Genomic DNA, 18,167 nt, shown 5'->3' with positions numbered 1-18,167 from the left:
ACAAATGAGCTAGATTGACACATATACAATAAAACTTACATCTGACGGGCGCAGTTGGGTCAGTCACATCAATCATTGCCTTTTATCTTCTTCCAATTCCTTTCTAGGATAATGTAGCACATACTTGAGGTGTTTTTGTGCGCGAGTATGGAATATACCTTCAATATTGCAGCCCCTCTGTAGCCAAAAGGATGCCCATTCCTCTCACATACTCCTTTCATGTGAGAAGAAGAGCCTATGGAGGCTCTGTGTTGAAGTCTCCCAGGCTGCCTATGGAGGCTGTGTTGTTTGTCCATTCAGGGCTTCTGAATAAACACTGGAAGTGCAACCTAAACACGGAGACCTGATTGTGAGGAAATGGAGACAATTATAGAAAGAAAAAAAACAAAAAACATCCATGCATCCTATCTATATGTTTAGGACAGATCACCAGCACATCACAGGGTGAATGCAGGGCGACGTTCAACTTTAAAGTGACCAATGAACTGCACATGCATGTTTTTATAACATGACAGGAAACTGTGGCACCGGGAGGAAATCCAGTCTTGGAAATCCTTTCCCTAGTTAAGAACCATCCGCCCTTCTTTCCTCTTCCTACAGGTGTCTGATGATTCATCGGACTCCCCGGAGCCGGGGCCAGTCACCTGCATGGAGCCCTTCATGGTGCGGAGGCTGTCCTGCCGGACTGTCCAGCTGCCTCCTCTGGCCTTCAGGCAGGCGGAGCAGTACTACTGCGATCGCAAGCCGGAGTCCGACACAGTCACGGTCCCGCCGCGGCCCACCACACTGCCATTACGCACACCGCCAATCATCGCCATCACCTCTGCTGACACTTGCAGGTAGGATGATGTGGGTTTACTTTTCTTTTCACCTCCAAAGCATCTATTAATGAAATGGGCGGATGGCTATATGACATGAAGTGACTTTCTGGTAGACAGACGTCACTCAGTAGCTTGCACAGTGCTAACAGTTTCAAATCAGTTCTCCTATGATGACAATGGCCTCTAAACATATTTTAGAAAGAGAAATAAGGCAGTAAGTGAAGTAGCAGAATCACGTTTGCTTGCCACAGCATATGTCCAGAGATACACCAGTGATTATATCTCAAAAAGAACAGAATTTTTTTTAAAAAAAATCAATCAATCAACTGTACATCAGGTATTGTCATCTCGAAAAATGCTGCACTGAATGGGAAAGGGAGGTGTGCCTGCCCACAACCTCATGTGTCACACTGGAAATGAATTTACATGAGTGACTGTAGGAATCACACGTGAGAACGAGATCAAAGCAACAGTTGAGTGCGTCTCTTTGTGAAAAGGGACCCATATGTTGATGGTAATAAAACCCCGGGGACAAATAATTAGCAAACATGGCTTGGGTTGAGATGTTTGTTGGCTGTTAGCTCAGCTGGTAGGGAGGGGCAGTCATTGTATCATTGGGAGATGAAATGTGTTCATATGTCAGTCAGTCTGTCACCCCCCCCCCCCCCAAAAAAAAAAAAAAAAAAACTGTCAGTTGAAGATAATGTGGTATGAAAATCTGTTAATCAGCAGTCAGATTTGATCATACAGGCAATCCAGATTCGACATCAGCACCTGTTTTCTGCTACACTGTTAGAATAACTGCTCTGAAAATGTAAATACATGCTGCAGTATATTCATTATGATGGATTACCAGTCCTGTGCAAGCTGAGTTATTGTCGTGAAATCTAAAGAAAGTGATTGCAGCCTGAAAGGTGAAGAAAATCATCCTGCATGATTTATGAGTTATTTGGCAGCAATGAGATGGATGCTTGTTGTTGAGTTGGCTCTTAACATACAGACCACAGGTATGTAAATTGTGCCTGTCTGTCTACGTGTGACTCATGAAAAATCCAGGACTAACACATTTCTGTCGCAGCTGACTCTCAACTCTCAAACTAAAATGCTGCGATGATTTCAACATTTGAGACATTATTAACAACATGAAAGCAAAAGCCACATCACAATTCTGCTCCTATCTTTTTTTTTCTTTTAAAAAAAACTGTTATCATAAAGAACATGGAATTTTTCTCCAGTGGATTACATGAAATTATTTTATGGCAGGGGGGAAATTTGCAGTTCGTTTTTAACAGCAGTCATTTGAGCTTTTGGGCAACGGTTTGCAAATCGTCTCATTCTCCCTTGCGTATGTTGCAATTTATTTTTTCCAGTTTCACGCAGTGAATAATATAAATGTCCTACAAACATGAGTTTCGGTGCAGACCCTTCAGCTCCCTTGTGCATGTAAAACACAGCCACACCACAGCTGAGAGAGGCATCACTCCTGATCCAGAGGGATGCTGGAGATTGAATCAGGGCGCCTCAGATGAAATGAGGTTTGGCAGAGAGAGGAAGCAAAGTCTTCTCCCAGCTTGAATCTCTGAGGGGAGTCAGAAACAAACGGACCAGATTGCATTCGGTACGGGAACTGGTCATCCAATAGGGGTGTCGCAATTTTACTCGGGGACCCAACTGTATCCACACAGTGAGAAATGGCAAATTTTACCAAAACAAAGCAAGCACTGGTCACATCTGTCTGTCAGTGGAAATCCCCCCTTGTCCTCGTTGACTGTTGTGCATGAAAAGCTGAGAGAATCAGCTGATCGGCTGAAAGGAAAGTGGAACTCCACTGTCTTGTCTTTGATCACGACAGCATGCTCCGAAAGGCTTTGTATCCCACTCAAGCACATCATGCCACCTGTGACACCTTCAATGGCTCGCCATGTGCTCGGAGTGTTTAAAAAAGAAAAAAAAAAAAATGAAGCCGTTTCAATTTTATCAGTTTTTCCTCCCCTCTCCTCTTGTTCGTGATTTGCTCTTTTCTCTCTCTTCTTCCTTCAGCCAGACATGATGTCTGAGTGAATAAACAGTGGAGAAATAGGCAGTGAGGTACAGCCTATTAATAAGGCTGAAGCTTGTTTAAAAAGCTTTAATTGGAGGATATTTTATAAGGTGTTGTGAACAGAGTGTCACTGACTGGAAAACTCCTTTACAGAAAAACAGAAATAGCTGCTGACAATAAATTACAGCCTGAGACAGGCGGAGCATTTTTTTTTGTTGCAGGCTTACAGCAGTTTCCTCTTCACCACATCTACCGCTTGAATACAAAGGTCGTGCTCATCCTCGGATGTTTGATTTCGACGTGTTTGTTTGTAGATCAATGCATCTCACATGCACATTGTTTACAAGATGTGCTGTTAATGAAGAAACAATGCCGAGTAATATATTTTTACGTTGTGATAATGCCAAAAGATTCCAGACATAAATTGCAGAGACAGGACTGTCTCTTTTAAAACATTTATGTGAACTTCAGAAAATGGTAAGCTATTCCCAAGGGTGCAGTGCTGACCAGACTTTGAAAACTGCCTGACATTGTGTCTGAGGAAGAGTCGGGTAAATTCAAAAAGTTTGAAAAGCGATTATGTGCGCCTGGTATTTTCCAGTCTTGTCACATTGCCTCCTTTCTTTGTTTGTCTTGAAGGAAAGCTAATTGCGCTCTTTGGTTTTACTGCCTATCGCTGCAAAAGCCACGACCCAATGTGGAATCCTACTGTTTTTGCACTGTAATGCACTGCGCTTGACAACATTTTGCTTGGATTATGTAACTGTTATTATGATTTATTGTTGCTAAGCCGTTTCTGATGGCGGAAAGCTTTCCTATTTAACCATTAGTCCTGTTCCATCGTGTTATAAACGCATCAAGCATAATTTCCCTGCTTTCATAACAGAGTCTTGTAAGGATGATCAATTAAAGACAGAAATGGGCTTGTTGGGAGGAAAATGAATGATGATAAGATTTTTAACAAAGGCCATTCATCCTAACTTTGCCTCAAGCTTGATTCATCAATAATTCAGCCCGGCAGTGATGAAGAAATACAACAGGAACATTCTACCGAAGGGCAACTTTTGGGTGAATTTTGTGACATTATGTAAGTATACAGGTTAATGAGTGTCTGCAGTTTTAATGTGCCGGGTGAAAATGATCAGGCGGGGCTGATGTTCCCATCAGTTTTCCTCATAAAATGATAATACTGCACATTAACAGTGTCAGCATTACTGTCACAACCTTTGTTTGACCTATTTGACAGATTAGGGATAGATTTTGACATTTTGTTCCCAAAAGTGTTACAAAGTAAGTGTAAACTGTAGAATCTTAAAATAGGATGCGTTTAAAACAAAATACATAGTGCTTCAAATAAGTTTAACTAGTCCCAGATGACTCCTTTATTTACAACTCAACCTCAAGAGTAAGGCAGTTAGCCCCCTTTCTTATATATATAAAAAAGGAGTGTTTAACTGTAAATGAGAATATCTTTCCTCATATATCCATATACTCATGCCACACCTTTCATTAAATTCACTGCTTTTGAAGTAAACATTCATCTACATTCAGGAAATGGAACTCATCATGAAAGGACTAATGCCCCTTTCACATCAGCGTACTGGATCCACTGAGATCTGCGGATGGCTGTGGCGGTGGACTGGAATGCTTGATGACACGGGTTTATAGGTGAACAGTCTGAGATCAATCTGTAACATACAGCATGAGACCAAAACGTGCGTCATCTCTGTGTGGTCATTCCAAAACCATATGATACGTACTTGAAGGTTTGCCAGGGATACGAGAGATTTTTAAAAAAATGTTTTAAAAGTACCAACAATTCAGAAATACTTTTTAAAATATATTTATTAAACAATTCTTCAATGAAATATGAATGTAAGATTATAACCTGAATTTCATGTCAAGTCTCTGCTTCCATTTCACGAGCATAAACTCAAAGTTTCCCCCACACCATGACGGTTTGACCATCATGTTGCACGTGCCACGTGTTCATAATTTCATTCATGAATCCAGATGGTTCTTAATCCCAAAAGAAGGCAGATAGATAGATGATTTCTTCTATTATGTACATTACGTGTTGCTCAAGTTGTATTAGTAGTGCTACCCGACAATTTCTTTTCCTTCTCTTTAATTTGATAAAATGTCATGTTGCACAGTAAGAGTAGTGCCTGCTACTCTTATGAAACAAAATATATTGCATTAGATTGTAAAATATAATGCAATATATTCCTATGTATGAGATTTAATATTTATATTTTCCAATATATAAGGTTTAAGGTTTAAGGTACTTTATTGGTCATTATACAGTGAATGTACAACGAAATTTTGTTCTCTGCATTTAACCCATCCATCGATGCCACTGAAGCATTCCGTATGGAGCAGTGGGCAGCTGCGGGGAGCGCCCGGGGACCCATCTCCAGATGTGGAGTCAGGTTAATGGTCAGAATCACCTGACTGGAGGATTGACCTATGGTGCATGTTGTCGGTTGACGGGGGAAACCGGAGATCCCGGAGGAAACCCATCCAGACACGGGGAGGAACATGCAAACTCCACACAGAAAGGCCCGCACGGTCCGGGGATTGAACCTGGGACCTTCTTGCTGTGAGGCAAGAGCGCTAACCACTCATCCACCGTGCTGCAATTATATCACTTGTAGCTCTGTAGCAGTTACTCTACTGCTATAGAAAGCAGTTGCTTTCTATAGCAGTTACTTTGACAGGATACCTGTCTCCTTGTCTCCCGCTGCTTCTGAGGACAGATGACCACATACTGCTCTTCACTCTTTTTTTTTTAATTAGTGATTCCACTGTCACCACCAAATATCATTATTCCTGCCCTCACCTCCCCCACAAGCACTTCTCTTTCACTCGCTGTTAAATTTTCCTTGTCTTCTCTGCCACAACTGAGTGTAAAAGCTCATTGATCAGGAGGCAGAATATTCAGGAGGTACCTTGCATTAAACATTTATGGTAGAAAGTGGGCGTGCCCAGAGTGGGACATGAGGAGAATCCACCTGAGCTGCTTTCCAAGCCGGTTGTAATTTATAAAGGGAAAAGTATGAGGAGGTGTGCATGCAGTGGTTTTTGAAGTCTGCCTTTTTTTTTTTTTGGCGTATGTCATGTTTGGCTTTTGTTTATGACTTTTATTATGTATTTTACGTCATGTCTTATAAATGAGACTGGAGTTAAACACCCCTATATATAGACCGCAAAAACTAATCTCGAATTTAGTTGATGTATTTCTTCGTTTTCCATTGCTCACATCTACATGCAGTGCATTTTTCCTTCCCTCCGTCCGTCCAGGACTGGTTTGGAGACGGTCCCAACTGCACAGATAATCAGTCCATCTCCGGTCAAACACAGGAAGACAACAGCACACGCCCACTTTCACCCCCTGGGGGCAGTTGGCATTAATCGATTTAAACCAACCTAATATGTTTTAGGACTGAGGAAATCAAAATACCCAGAGAGAAGCTATTCATGCACAGGAAGAATGAGAAACATCTGCACACAAAAGCCCTGAGCCCAGAATCAAACTGCAAAGACGTATGTTTATAGTGTATGCATTGGTGAAAAAGCTTACAGATCTACCGGTCATTAACAAATCAACAAATTGGACAAACTTAAGCACCAATTAACAGATGTGACTTAAGATAATGTTTTATAGATCCCAGCAATTCAGTACTTGTAGACTTACATTATCATTTTGAAATGAACTGAAAGCAGCATTGCCAATGTCAATAGAAGCACCGGACATTAACTCACTATTGGACCTAAGCAACCTGTCAGTGTATTGATTTCCTAAACGGTGAAATGTCATCCCTGGAGTCTCTGTAGGGGATCAATTTCAAATGAACAGTTCTCATTTTCTGGTGTTCACAAACGTGCCCACAAAGATACAAATTCACAAATGTCCCAAATGATACCAAGCCAATACCGGTGCCATTTTTCTTTTCATTAAAACTCATTTGGTGTAACTGAACATCAGTCTACAAACTGGATATTTACCTATAAGTAAGATCATTAACACAGCAGTGTTTTTCACTCTGTTGCCAACTTTAATTACATCCTGAGAGGTGTATAAAAACACTGTTGTGACCAAGAAACTGTTTAATGTGGATCAGTCAAGCGTGTCTGATAACCTGCTCTGTTTAATAAGGTCAGTATTGGAGCAATCCACTCGTATCACTAATCATTGACTCCTCTATACTTATCTCCTGGACTGTCCCATTATCCCAGTCTAATTAAACGCAAATAGAAACAAAAACATCCATGGGAATTAAATTAAAGGAGCGTTAAGCTACGGCTAATATATCAAAATATACGAATACAACAGTGTTGTCATCATGCTGCTGACGACGGCAGCTTTTGGCTTTAAGCACTCACCGGTGACAAACAAAATGCAAGGTGAGCTAATTTAAAAGTAGGCAGCACATTGTGTGGTGGAGGTGACTCCCGCCGCATGCTGTCCTCTCTCTCACCTTCTTTAGAGACAAAGCAGTCGGGGAATGAATAAAATTAATCAGACTAAATTTCTCTTCATCCTTGCTCTTCTGCACGTTGTTTGCAGTGCATTCTGGATGGGAGTTCTTTTAAGCTGCCTGTCTGAGCATGCCTTTCACGCATGTCTTTTTGTTTGGTCACAATGTGTATAATACTGGATCCATACTTAGCTGTCACTTCTCTTTTCAGTCTTGTTTCTGAGGAGATTACATTTAAGCTGTTATCGCAAGAGAGACTGCATTCCCCTCACTGTTAGCTTCCTGAGTAATGGGCCTGAACTGCACAGGAAGTGCAGGGAGAGGAAGGAAAGACAGCAGTCTTCCTCCATAGCTTCCTTTCTGTGGAAACAAAGGTGCATGTCTGCACCCCTCTGCACCCAGTAGACATCGCATTGCAATATCTCTGTTTGATACCTGGAGGTGAGCTTGCTTTTTACCTGCAGATTGCATAATACTTCTACCCTGTTTATAAGACTGCAAAAACATTTAGATGAAAAAAAAAAAAAAAAAAATCATATCCTAGTTTAGTTCTGTGAAATGGCCACCTGGCTTTCTGCACATTCCCACCTCCTGCTTCTCACTCTTGAAGGATTTCGGGGGAGGTCCTTTGGGTGGGTCCCTCATGTTTAATGCATAACCCTGTTCCCTATATCCCGTTGACGCCAGTGCCTGGAAGGGACATGAGAGTCGGAGGATCTGTGAAAGCCACGTCTGGTTGCTTTTTTACGCGTTGTGGTGCGTCAAGTTGAGTGAGAGAGAGAGAGAAAGAGAGGAGGGGGGGTTTCTGCAGAAGTTTGCAACACTGGAGAGGAGCCATCCGCTGGTCTGGACCGTCCTGATCAGCTGGACACCTCGCACCGCTGCAGCAATACAAGCACCTTGCAGAGATGGGTGTGTGCGGAGAGAGCGGACGGCACCGTGAAACCGGACTCCAACAGTTTTCTCCTCGTGGCTTTGACTCGGGGACACTTCCCCTGCAGTCCTAGAGGTCTTCCCCGTGACGCGTAAATGGATACATGTCAGCCTCAGTCCCTTCGCTTTTTGCGCGGCGTTGTTGAAGTTCAAGGAGTTAAACTCATTACGTGAAGCACACTGAGTAACCCGGAGAGAGGACAAAAATAAATAAAAAAAAAGTTCTGGGAATACTTCTATTTTTAAACACCTGAGCTGAAAGTGAAAAACCCTCCATTTAATAAAAAATAAACGTCATTAGTAGCTTCCTAACTCGTGCGTTTCTGCAAATTTCTCTAAAACAAATAAACATAAAACGTAAACAGCAGCGTGGAGGCGTGGAGGATGGACCCTGCCTGCGGGAAAGTGGGGACGGCGTCTTTGGTCGCCGGCGGCGGAACCGGCGTGAGTGCAAAAGCGCCCAAACATCTGTGGAGGCAGCAGAACCAGGCGACGCTCTCTCCGCTCCATCACGCGCTGGTAGTGCGCAAGAACGACCGCGTGAGACAAAGAGGCTTTTCGGACACCGAGCGATACCTCAACCCGAGGAACATGGACCGGACTTACGCAGTGGACACGGGGCACCGACCCGGACTCAAGAAATCCAGGATGTCGTGGCCGTCGTCCTTTCAAGGTCTTCGACGGTAAGGACGAGAGAGGAACTGCTTTGCTCGCCTTGTTTCTCCCTCTTTAATCTCTTGCCGTCGATATGGGCGTTGTGCGTCTAACAGACGCGCTACAGCGGAGAAGTCATTTGGCTGGATTTATTAACTTTGAGAACGATGTAGTAAGCGTTTCTTTTCTTTCTTTCTTTTTTTAAATTCTTCGCCTGTGCTCGACCTCTGGTTCACGCCACTTTTTGGCCGAACATTTACGTTCCCCGCAGTTACCTTGAAGAGAAGGCAGATAAAATATATGCATCATTAAAAAAGACTTGCTTTTAAATTATTTCTTCATAATATCCCTAATAAGTCTGAAAAGATTAATATGTTAATTTCCAGATCAATCTCTCTGAGGCAAAGTGTAATTGGAGAGGACTCCAGTTATCACAGGCGTTTGTGTTGTTTCCCCCCCACATCCTGTAATGAAATTGTACCTACTGCACTTATGAGGCAAACAGATGAGTCTGATATAAATCAAAGATAGTCTCTGACTGAAGGAAGGTCACAGGAATATCCATGTGTCCTACTCTGAACACATCAGGTGCCAGCAGCCTCACTGTGGCCATAAGATGGTGTTTGGGGACTGGTATTACTTTAGTATGTCAAGTGTTCGTGTTTGTAATTTACATCACACTCTGCTGTCTGAGGGAAGGGAGATGAGCTGTTCTGAGACGAGAAAATGGCACAAAAATCTGACTCACCGCTTTGGACTATATATATGTATTTATATATATAATCCCACCACACATGCGTGACAAGTGAGGGGTCTTTGGATGTCGCCTGTGCAGAGGCATTCAGCTGAAGCACTTACTGTAGAAAATGACGACAGTACTAACAACAGCCTAATTGAAGAATGTGTGCGGCGTACAGACAGGCAGAGAAGCGGCTCCACACTCAGACAGCTCGGGTGTGCGTGGAAATGTTTCTGCTCTAATTACTCACTTGTTCTGGGAAAGAAGGAGGACGGGGGAATAAAGACCAAGTGAAATCTGAGAAGGTCACCTCAGCTTTCTGGCTTTAGTGACCGTTGCAGATGTAATGTTCTCTTGGAAGGGCTCAGTGCTCCCTCTGTTTCTTCTTTATCTTTTATAAATGTTGGTTTGGATATGAATGATGCGTGCCTGCAGGTCCAGTCACCAGTCAGCTTGAGAAAGCGTGCCGGACTGTTGTGCTGACAGACAGAATGGTTGCTGTCAGAGTGGCAGAACAGTCACTCAGAGGAGAAGCAGGAGAGGGAACGAAGGAGGGAGTAACCAGTGAGCGCACACAGTGGTGTGCTTAACTAAAACATCACGGTGATGTGAAAATGTCACATTAAAACTGTATTGAGGCCAAAATGGAAAAGAGGATATCCAAACAGCTCTGCTGCATTTGCTTCTGGAGGAAAATAACAATTAGATTACTCAAACAAATCAAATTTCACACAGGAGGCCAATTACACTTGAGGCATATTGCACTCCAGCATCAACACCAACAGACAGTATATGAAGCGTATGTTCACCACAGCTTAACACACTTGTCTCCAGTTGGTCAAGTTTCCATAATTTTTTTTTTTTCTATTATCATCTACCAGTGCTATGCACGATGGCCTTCATTGGTTTAGATGCCATTTGACAAATGCTTTGCCTTGAAGGTAGAAATATCTATCTATTTTCCAAATAATTGTCCACCATAACAGTGCAGCTGAATGTGATGCAGAAAATATTGTGAAGCAATACAAAGAGCATCCATTGTGCAAAGCAGTACAGCTGTAAAATCGTTGCCCATTTGTGTGCAAATTCAGAGAAACCCAAACCTTTTTGCTGGTAGTATTGTGTCTGCCAGGCATCAGAGAGTTCCCTCTTTGCCATTGCTGTGCATGTCTGGATCTAATAGCCTTTCAGCAGCCAATTCAGATAAGTTATGACTGCTTGGTAAAGAGGACAGCCATTTCTTGATTTAGATGGAAAGCTTTTGATCAGATCAGACCATAGCAAACACCTCATTATGTGATGCAAGTGCTGTGTCCATTGAAGCCATGCATTTTATCGACCGTTGCATTTAACAGTCCTGCAGAAGGTCGCATTCCCTCACATCAAATCAGCAATCAAGCTCTTCCTGCAAGTGAGACAAACGATACATTCTTCTTGATTGAAACAGACAGAAACAACTTCTGCGGCAGTGCCATGAGAGAAAACTAATAAGAAGTGCCAGCTTTTTGCTCAACACATACAGCTGATATCAATCTTGTGTATAGAGAGAGACAGCAAACCTCTCCCTGAGAGGACTGTTGACGTTGTTGGATGTGCCCAAGTGGCTGGTCTGGCGCAAGGTCCAGCTCCCCCAAGGTAAAACACATCACCCGAATGTGTCACAATGCAAACTGTGCCCGGTTACTGCTTAAGGCTTCTGTGAGACCTCAGCAAAAATCTGGAGCATCCTTTGATGAGGAGATGGCATTTCTCCCATTCCTCTGCCGCCGCTTGCCTGCCCCTGCCATGGGGGCTGCTGTAGGGATGCGGGGTGGGGGTCTTTATCTTTCAACATGCCAGTGGAAAAAGAGGGTCTTGATTTCTTTTCTCTGCATCCAACTGCAATCAAGGATGGGTGATTCAGTCGGTGGAAAAGGAAATGTCAAAACAGACAATACCGAAGTGTGTAAAGGAGGACGGAAATGGAAAAGAATATCAATCTAGATATATATATTTTTTTATCCTTTACCAGTCTGTGATGAACCTGTGGTGGCCCAGGTGGCCACAGTGAGTTTTTTTTTTTTTTTTTTAAGCCAGTAAGACACGTAGCCCCTTATGGCTATGCCATTTTATCCCTTGGGTTTTCAAGAGTGAGGACGTGAGGTATTGCTGTTGGGTATGTGGCTATATATAAAACACATTACAGCCAGAATCACAGTCATACTGCATAGGCTGTAGCAGCACTGTCATGAACATCTGCTGTACAGCTGCACTTCCAGGAATGTGAACGACATTGGAGACGCTAACGAACACCACATACGGTACTAAACTTTCCATTAATAGAGATTAGCATCAGTCATTGTGTAGCTTGCACAATTAAAAGGGCCGTGAGTGATGCTTTGTGACTCTGAAGATTTTCTGGTGTGTTTGGTGTCACAGAGTGAAAGCCAGTCAGAGGTGGCAGTTGCATGAATACCGTCGGTGTCTTATCGACAAGCTCGCAGAAAAAGGTTTACTAAGCATGCCCTTCAGATGAGCTTTGTTACCTTCCAATGCTTTGACAGTTTTAGCTTGTGCATATTAGGAAAATACTTGTTCATATGTTAAGGATAAATGACAGTTTTACTCTTATCAGGGATGAGGGGAATCCGTGACGACTTCATGTACGAGAGGCTGCTTTTGCAATTGACAGGATTTGAGGATCAGATCATTGCTAAAACAAGCACACAACAACGATTGCTATAGTAAACGCCAAGTTAACAGTGATACCAAGATTTGTTCACAATTTGACTGAGAATGTTTCTCTACACTATATAAAAGAGTACTCACAGCATAAAGAGCAGTTATCGTACACTGTATGTGGAGCATGAGAGCAGCAACACCAGCTTGGTAAGATGGGGGCTCAGAACGTTTAATTTTCTTTCGCTAAGTGGGCTGAATATAACCAAAACACTCATGACAAATCCTGTAAGTCTCTGCCACTTGACAGCTCCTCAGAATCCATTAGCAAGACTATACCATTTGCCGTCAGTGTTTCATTAAGTCTGCCAGTCATTCTTGTATGCAATGCAATTAGGAGGGACATTCTGAAACTCCTATTCAGCTTGAGGGTTATCTAACCTCTATTGCTCATACACACCTCTACAAATGTCCTGTTGGGCTTTTTTTCATTCCAGAAGTGGCTGTATTTGTATTATTAAAGGTCCTTTATACTTCATGCTTGGTATTTCATACTTGAAGGTAGGATTGTGAGGGGAAAATACACCTCAGGTATGTGTGTACCTTAACATAAACAAATTCTTGAACAAAGCCTAAACACCCATGATATAACTTTGTTTGCCTGAGTTTTACCCTGATCTGTATTTATTATTGGTCAGAAAGGTTGTGAGGATTCCTACTGCCTCTTGTGTTAACCATGCCATAGATAGATGTTGTATATTACCGTACAGTGGAACCCTGTGGCACAGACACGCGGTAACAGCTTTATTTGCCTCGCATGTTCTCCTGCTGTGCCCGAAGTGACAATAAAAATCTGTTTCATTGAATGGCAGCAATTTCCATGTTGCCGTGAAGACAGTGGTGGCGCAAATTGAGGTTAAGAGCGACAACTCTGTGTGAATATTACATAATCAATCTATGTCCAATGAAGCCTATGAAACATTGTTTGGTCGAAAAAGGCAGAACTGCACGCTCGGTTAGTAATATCCTCTGCCAAGGCAAATGGCATTTGAAATTAGTGTCAAACAGGGAAAAATCAATGCTCATTGTGCACATCCATTATGGTACAGTCCTGCTGATACACAGGTCCTGTGGGATTCTGCTTATGGAACAAATTCATCCAGTTTCCAGACCAAACAGTGTCCAACAAAAAAAACCACAGGCCACTGTCTATGACTGGCTCTAGGAAAACATTATTACCTCACAACAGAGTGGAGCTGTGTTGAAATCTCAAGTAGGAACAGAGCTCTAACAGTGTTTGTGCGGCAGAGAGGACTGATCATCAGATTTTTACCAGTGACACCGGGCGTTGGTTTTTCATCGTGTTTCTCTGTCTTTCTTTTTCTCTCTGGTCATCAGCTAGGCTAATAAAGTAAATGAACATTATCTTTGAAGGATAGCCTTGTAAGCGGCTTTAAGCCACAGCCTTTCCAGACTGCCAGCTTGATGCTGGGTGATTCCCTCGTCTGCTAGTTGGCTGTGCTCTGCTGATCAAATTACATTCAACAGGGTGATTAAAGAGTGGTGCTGGACTAGAAACTTGCCCGGATCTGCCGATTCTTATTTCGGATAGAAACAAGCTTGAAAGCAAACTTGGTTACAGATTTCTACCTTATAAGCCATGGATAAAAAAAACAAAAAACAGTTATATTTCCTCAGTGTTTCACAACCAGTATACTCCTTACAGTTTTGTTCTTGAACAGATTTGTTTTCTTTCAACGTTTTTTTAGATGGCCTATTAAGAAGCCAAGTATATGCATTAGTCATCCATCCCTCTAAAAAGGTAAGAGCTCTGGCAGAACAGATTTCCTTTTTTCGTTAGAAGTATTTAAAGTGTTTGCGTTCAGATGCTCATCTGTGGACCCAGCAGGAGTGTGTTTGAAAATAGACCCTCGCAAAACCTATATTCTTTCTGTGCAGGAATATAACTTTAGACCTTAACAGGCTTCAGGTTGTTTTTGTTAACCATGATTATTAATCATTTCACCTTTTTTAAAAATCACAATTGGACTCAAAAAAATAACTAACTTTTAGTATTTCATTGCAGATCCTTGAACAGTTTGTTGTCCTGAACTGTTAAACTTCATGAGAAAATCTGCAGTTAAAGGTTGTTTTGTTTCATTTTCATCCAGCCCTTTGTGGGTGTTTTCCATTAGTTTTCTGTGTTGCTTTCTCTAGTTAATGGTGAGATGCTCAAGCTGACATCAGGTTCATAAAACACATCCACTCTAAAGATTTATTCATTTCTTTCTTTATTTTTTTTTACAATGCTTTAAAATTAATCTCTAATCAATAAGATAATCAATGGAGCAATCAGACTAATGCCTTGAATCAGTAATTGAATTGGTATCAATAAACTCTTTTCAATGTTAATTTCTATGGAAGTAAAATGCTCAATGAGGAGACATCTTTGGCAGCAGTAGATTTTCATTGCTGTCATGATGACCGTATGTTTGTGTTGCAATAGAGCAGCGAGTCGGCAGCAGAGCAGCAATTTCCACGTGTCGGCTAGGAACGAATAAACAAGCAGATTTTTAGCCTCTCTGACCATGATCATGTTTTCACAGACTAAACAGGAGCTGTTGTGCCCAGTGCTTGGTTATGCAGTCGTTCAATACTCTCTTAATGGTGTTTTGTTTTTCCGGCTATTTCCCTTGACTTTTCATTACACTTATTTTTCCCCTCCACCAGTTTTCTGTCCTTCATTTGAATCAGCCTCATCTCTTTAGACACATGTTTGCTTCATGTCTTGATTGACTGATGCAAACGTTGGCGCACATCAGATCATTTCACCCTGACATATGGTTTCTCCCCTGTTTTCGTCTCTCCTCCCCATCTCTGCCTTTGTCTTTTCCTGTCACACCTTTGCTGTTTATATCTATTGATTCCTTTTCCCTCTTTGAACATCTTGGTCCTTGGTGGTTTTGACTCTGTGAGAATTGTGTTTCTTGTCACATCTATCAACTTATCGTCTGCAGGCTTTGCTCACACTTATCTGAACTAGCCCGCTCTGGTCATGAGACATGAAAGGCTGGATCTTCACCACCTGGTCTGCTTTTTCGCTCATTGTTCTCTAATGACACACGCTACATAAATGAGCCATATTTATCCTCAATACCTTCAGGAGTTGTCTGCACATTTTCCCTTGATCTCCCTCTCTCCATCTTTCTGTCTTACTTCCATCATTCCATTGGGTGAGGAGAAAAGTGTGATTAAAGAAGAATAAGATATTTTCTTATTTGTACTAAAGCTAGGGATATAGTGGTTTATGATGTGGAAATAAATAACAGAGAGAATCATAGTTATTGTCTTGTCACTACTTATTTCATTCAGGTGTAAAAACTGTATACATTTGACTATTTAAATCCCATCCATCCATCCATCCATCTTCAGCCGCTTATCCGGGGCCGGGTCGCGGGGGCAGCAGTCTCAGCAGGGATGCCCAGACTTCCCTGTCCCCAGACACTTCCTCCAGCTCTTCCGGGAGGATCCCAAGGCGTTCCCAAGGCGTATTTAAATCCCATTTGCAAAAATGATGGTTTTTAACTGAAGTTTATTCAAAAGCATCTAACAAATGTTTGTTGTAGGGTGACCGTATTAAAAATTTCCAAAAGGAGGACATGGGGGTGTGGGGGGGAAGAAGTGCTCCGCTGTCTCTGAAGCCCCGTCTTCTCCGCTCCGTCATACAGATCGGCTCACAGACCGCCTCTCGGTAATTACGTCGCGCAACAAAGTATCATAGTATTGTGTGCAAAGCGCTGGTCAATTTACGTTCACATGCTATGAGAAACAGTGAACCCCGGACATTTCCTTCAATTTAAAAAACCCGCCCGGACGCCCCGGATCAGGACGTAAAAAGAGGACATGTCCGGGTAAAAGAGGACGTATGGTCACCCTAGTTTTTTGGTACCTACAGTCCAGAAGATTTGCAGCTTTTAGGCTGCACATGGGTGATTTATGTTATGCAGGTATGGTAAGATAACAATAACTCCGGGCTAAAATTTGTTGATAGCTCTGATTGACCCTCAAAGCACGGACCTGTTCTTTTTTTTTTTTTTTTTCTGGACACATAGAAGCTGACCAGTAGTGAAATGCCCTTGTTGGTCATTGAAACAAGGTTTAGCTGTCATCCCAGAGAACGTGGGTCAGTAAACTGTTGGCTTACCCCCTGGTCGCTGTATATATAGTACAACTATTTCATCAAACATGACTGTGAAGCAAACAAGCTCAACATGAGCCTGAATATTAACATGATGTCCTCTTAAAGAAAATGGGGGAGCAACAAGATCAATAATGTGTGCAAACAATTGGATGATGTAAGATTGGCTGATTGCAGGTACAGCACTGACTTCTGCAAACAATGAGTTATGGCTTCTGATGTAGTTGCATCATAAAGTAGATGTAGAAAACATATTTGCAATTACATTAAACGCTTGCAACTTTAAAGCAATCATCATGATTCAGTCTTGACACATAACTGAATGCCAAGTCTCACAGCAGCCTTGGCACAGCTTTGTGTGTGTTGTGTACAGAAAAAGTCTCTCAAGCAATGCAAGGTCATGTGTAATTAGCATTTTAGTTTTCTTAAAACCGACAAGCAAGAAGAAGCCATCTGATGTTGCATGCATAATTCATGGGTCATCCATGATGTAGAGATACTTAACCTCGACCGGAAATGTAACATGATTCTGAGCTGGGTGAAAAGGATTTTGTTTCCTTATCCATGATTGTGTGACGGATTAACTCACAGATCTTATAGTTTTATGCCTTATTTTTTTTATACCACAGAGTTGCCTCTAAACTGCTATGCATCCAAGAACTGATGATTTAATTTGTGTGTCCCGTTTTGTTCGAGGAATCCAAAGCAGTATGTTTACACAGATCGTTTCAATGTGTATTTGTAACTTGAGTGAGTCTCTGCTCTTGCCTGCACAAATATCCATTATTTGGGGATTAACGTCAGTCAGTTAATGTGGAAAAATTGAAAATACAGGGCAAAATGATGGACAGTGGAAAAGGGAACTGATCTGTCTGAATTATCATGAAGTTTCTGTGGTCACTTTGTGGAAGTTGAATGCATGACTTCACCTCGACCAAATGCTCCATGAAGTATGCAACTAGCTTTTACGTGTAATGCTGGAGCCAGGAGGGTGTGTGCTCGTTGGGAGAGTTCTTTGGTGGAGAAGCAGTTTATGAGCGTGACTCATGAGTTGGATTCATGTCACTGGGGATTTGACTAGCTAATAAAACAACCTAATACCGAGTCCTCATTAGCAGGAGATGGATTTCACAGGAATCCATAGGGAAGAACTGAAAGTGGCCTCTTAGAAATGGCTATTACGGAGCCATCAGTAGATCCTCTTTTTTTTTTTTTTTTTTTTTTTTTAAGTAGATCCTCTATCGTTGTCTGGCAATATGAACTGACTTCATCATTTGAAACAATTAATTGGATCTAATGTAATTTATGAGGATTACCCAGCTTTTCCTGTTTTATCACTTCTGTAACACTTAGAATACTTAACCTGAAATGATCCTTTGAAAACAAAAACTCCCTCAGTAATTCCTAGCTTTCTGCATATTCCATCCATCCATACTGTGTAATCCTGTGCAGGGTTGTAGGGCGGTGGAGCTTTTGGTGGAGTTTACCATGGGCGAGACACGAGAGCAGGATCCAAATGCATTTTTTTTCCTTGACATCTATTATCAGCTGATTGTGAAATAACATTCTCACAGCAAGCCTCATTTCTTGTAGTTATTTATGAGATAAATCTTACGATAAATCAATTTTTCTTGCTTTGAAA

At 41.9% G+C, this 18,167-nt stretch overlaps 1 protein-coding gene across 2 annotated transcripts in view; it reads left to right on the top strand.

The window, feature by feature from the left end:
• pde4d (phosphodiesterase 4D, cAMP-specific) overlaps window positions 1-18,167 on the top strand; it is a 182,525-nt gene that overhangs the window by 43,917 nt on the left and 120,441 nt on the right. Inside the window, exon 3 of one of the 2 annotated variants that reach the window (XM_030105016.1) lies at window positions 601-839. In XM_030105016.1, the coding sequence (XP_029960876.1) occupies window positions 601-839 (239 nt within the window). Of the gene's footprint in view, window positions 1-600; window positions 840-7,224; window positions 8,960-18,167 lie in introns of those variants that run through there. The other variant, XM_030105015.1, reaches the window with a different exon arrangement.

Source organism: Salarias fasciatus, chromosome 12 (assembly GCF_902148845.1).
Source record: "Salarias fasciatus chromosome 12, fSalaFa1.1, whole genome shotgun sequence".
Classification (NCBI taxonomy): domain Eukaryota; kingdom Metazoa; phylum Chordata; class Actinopteri; order Blenniiformes; family Blenniidae; genus Salarias; species Salarias fasciatus.
This window is presented reverse-complemented; position numbering and strand designations above follow the sequence as displayed.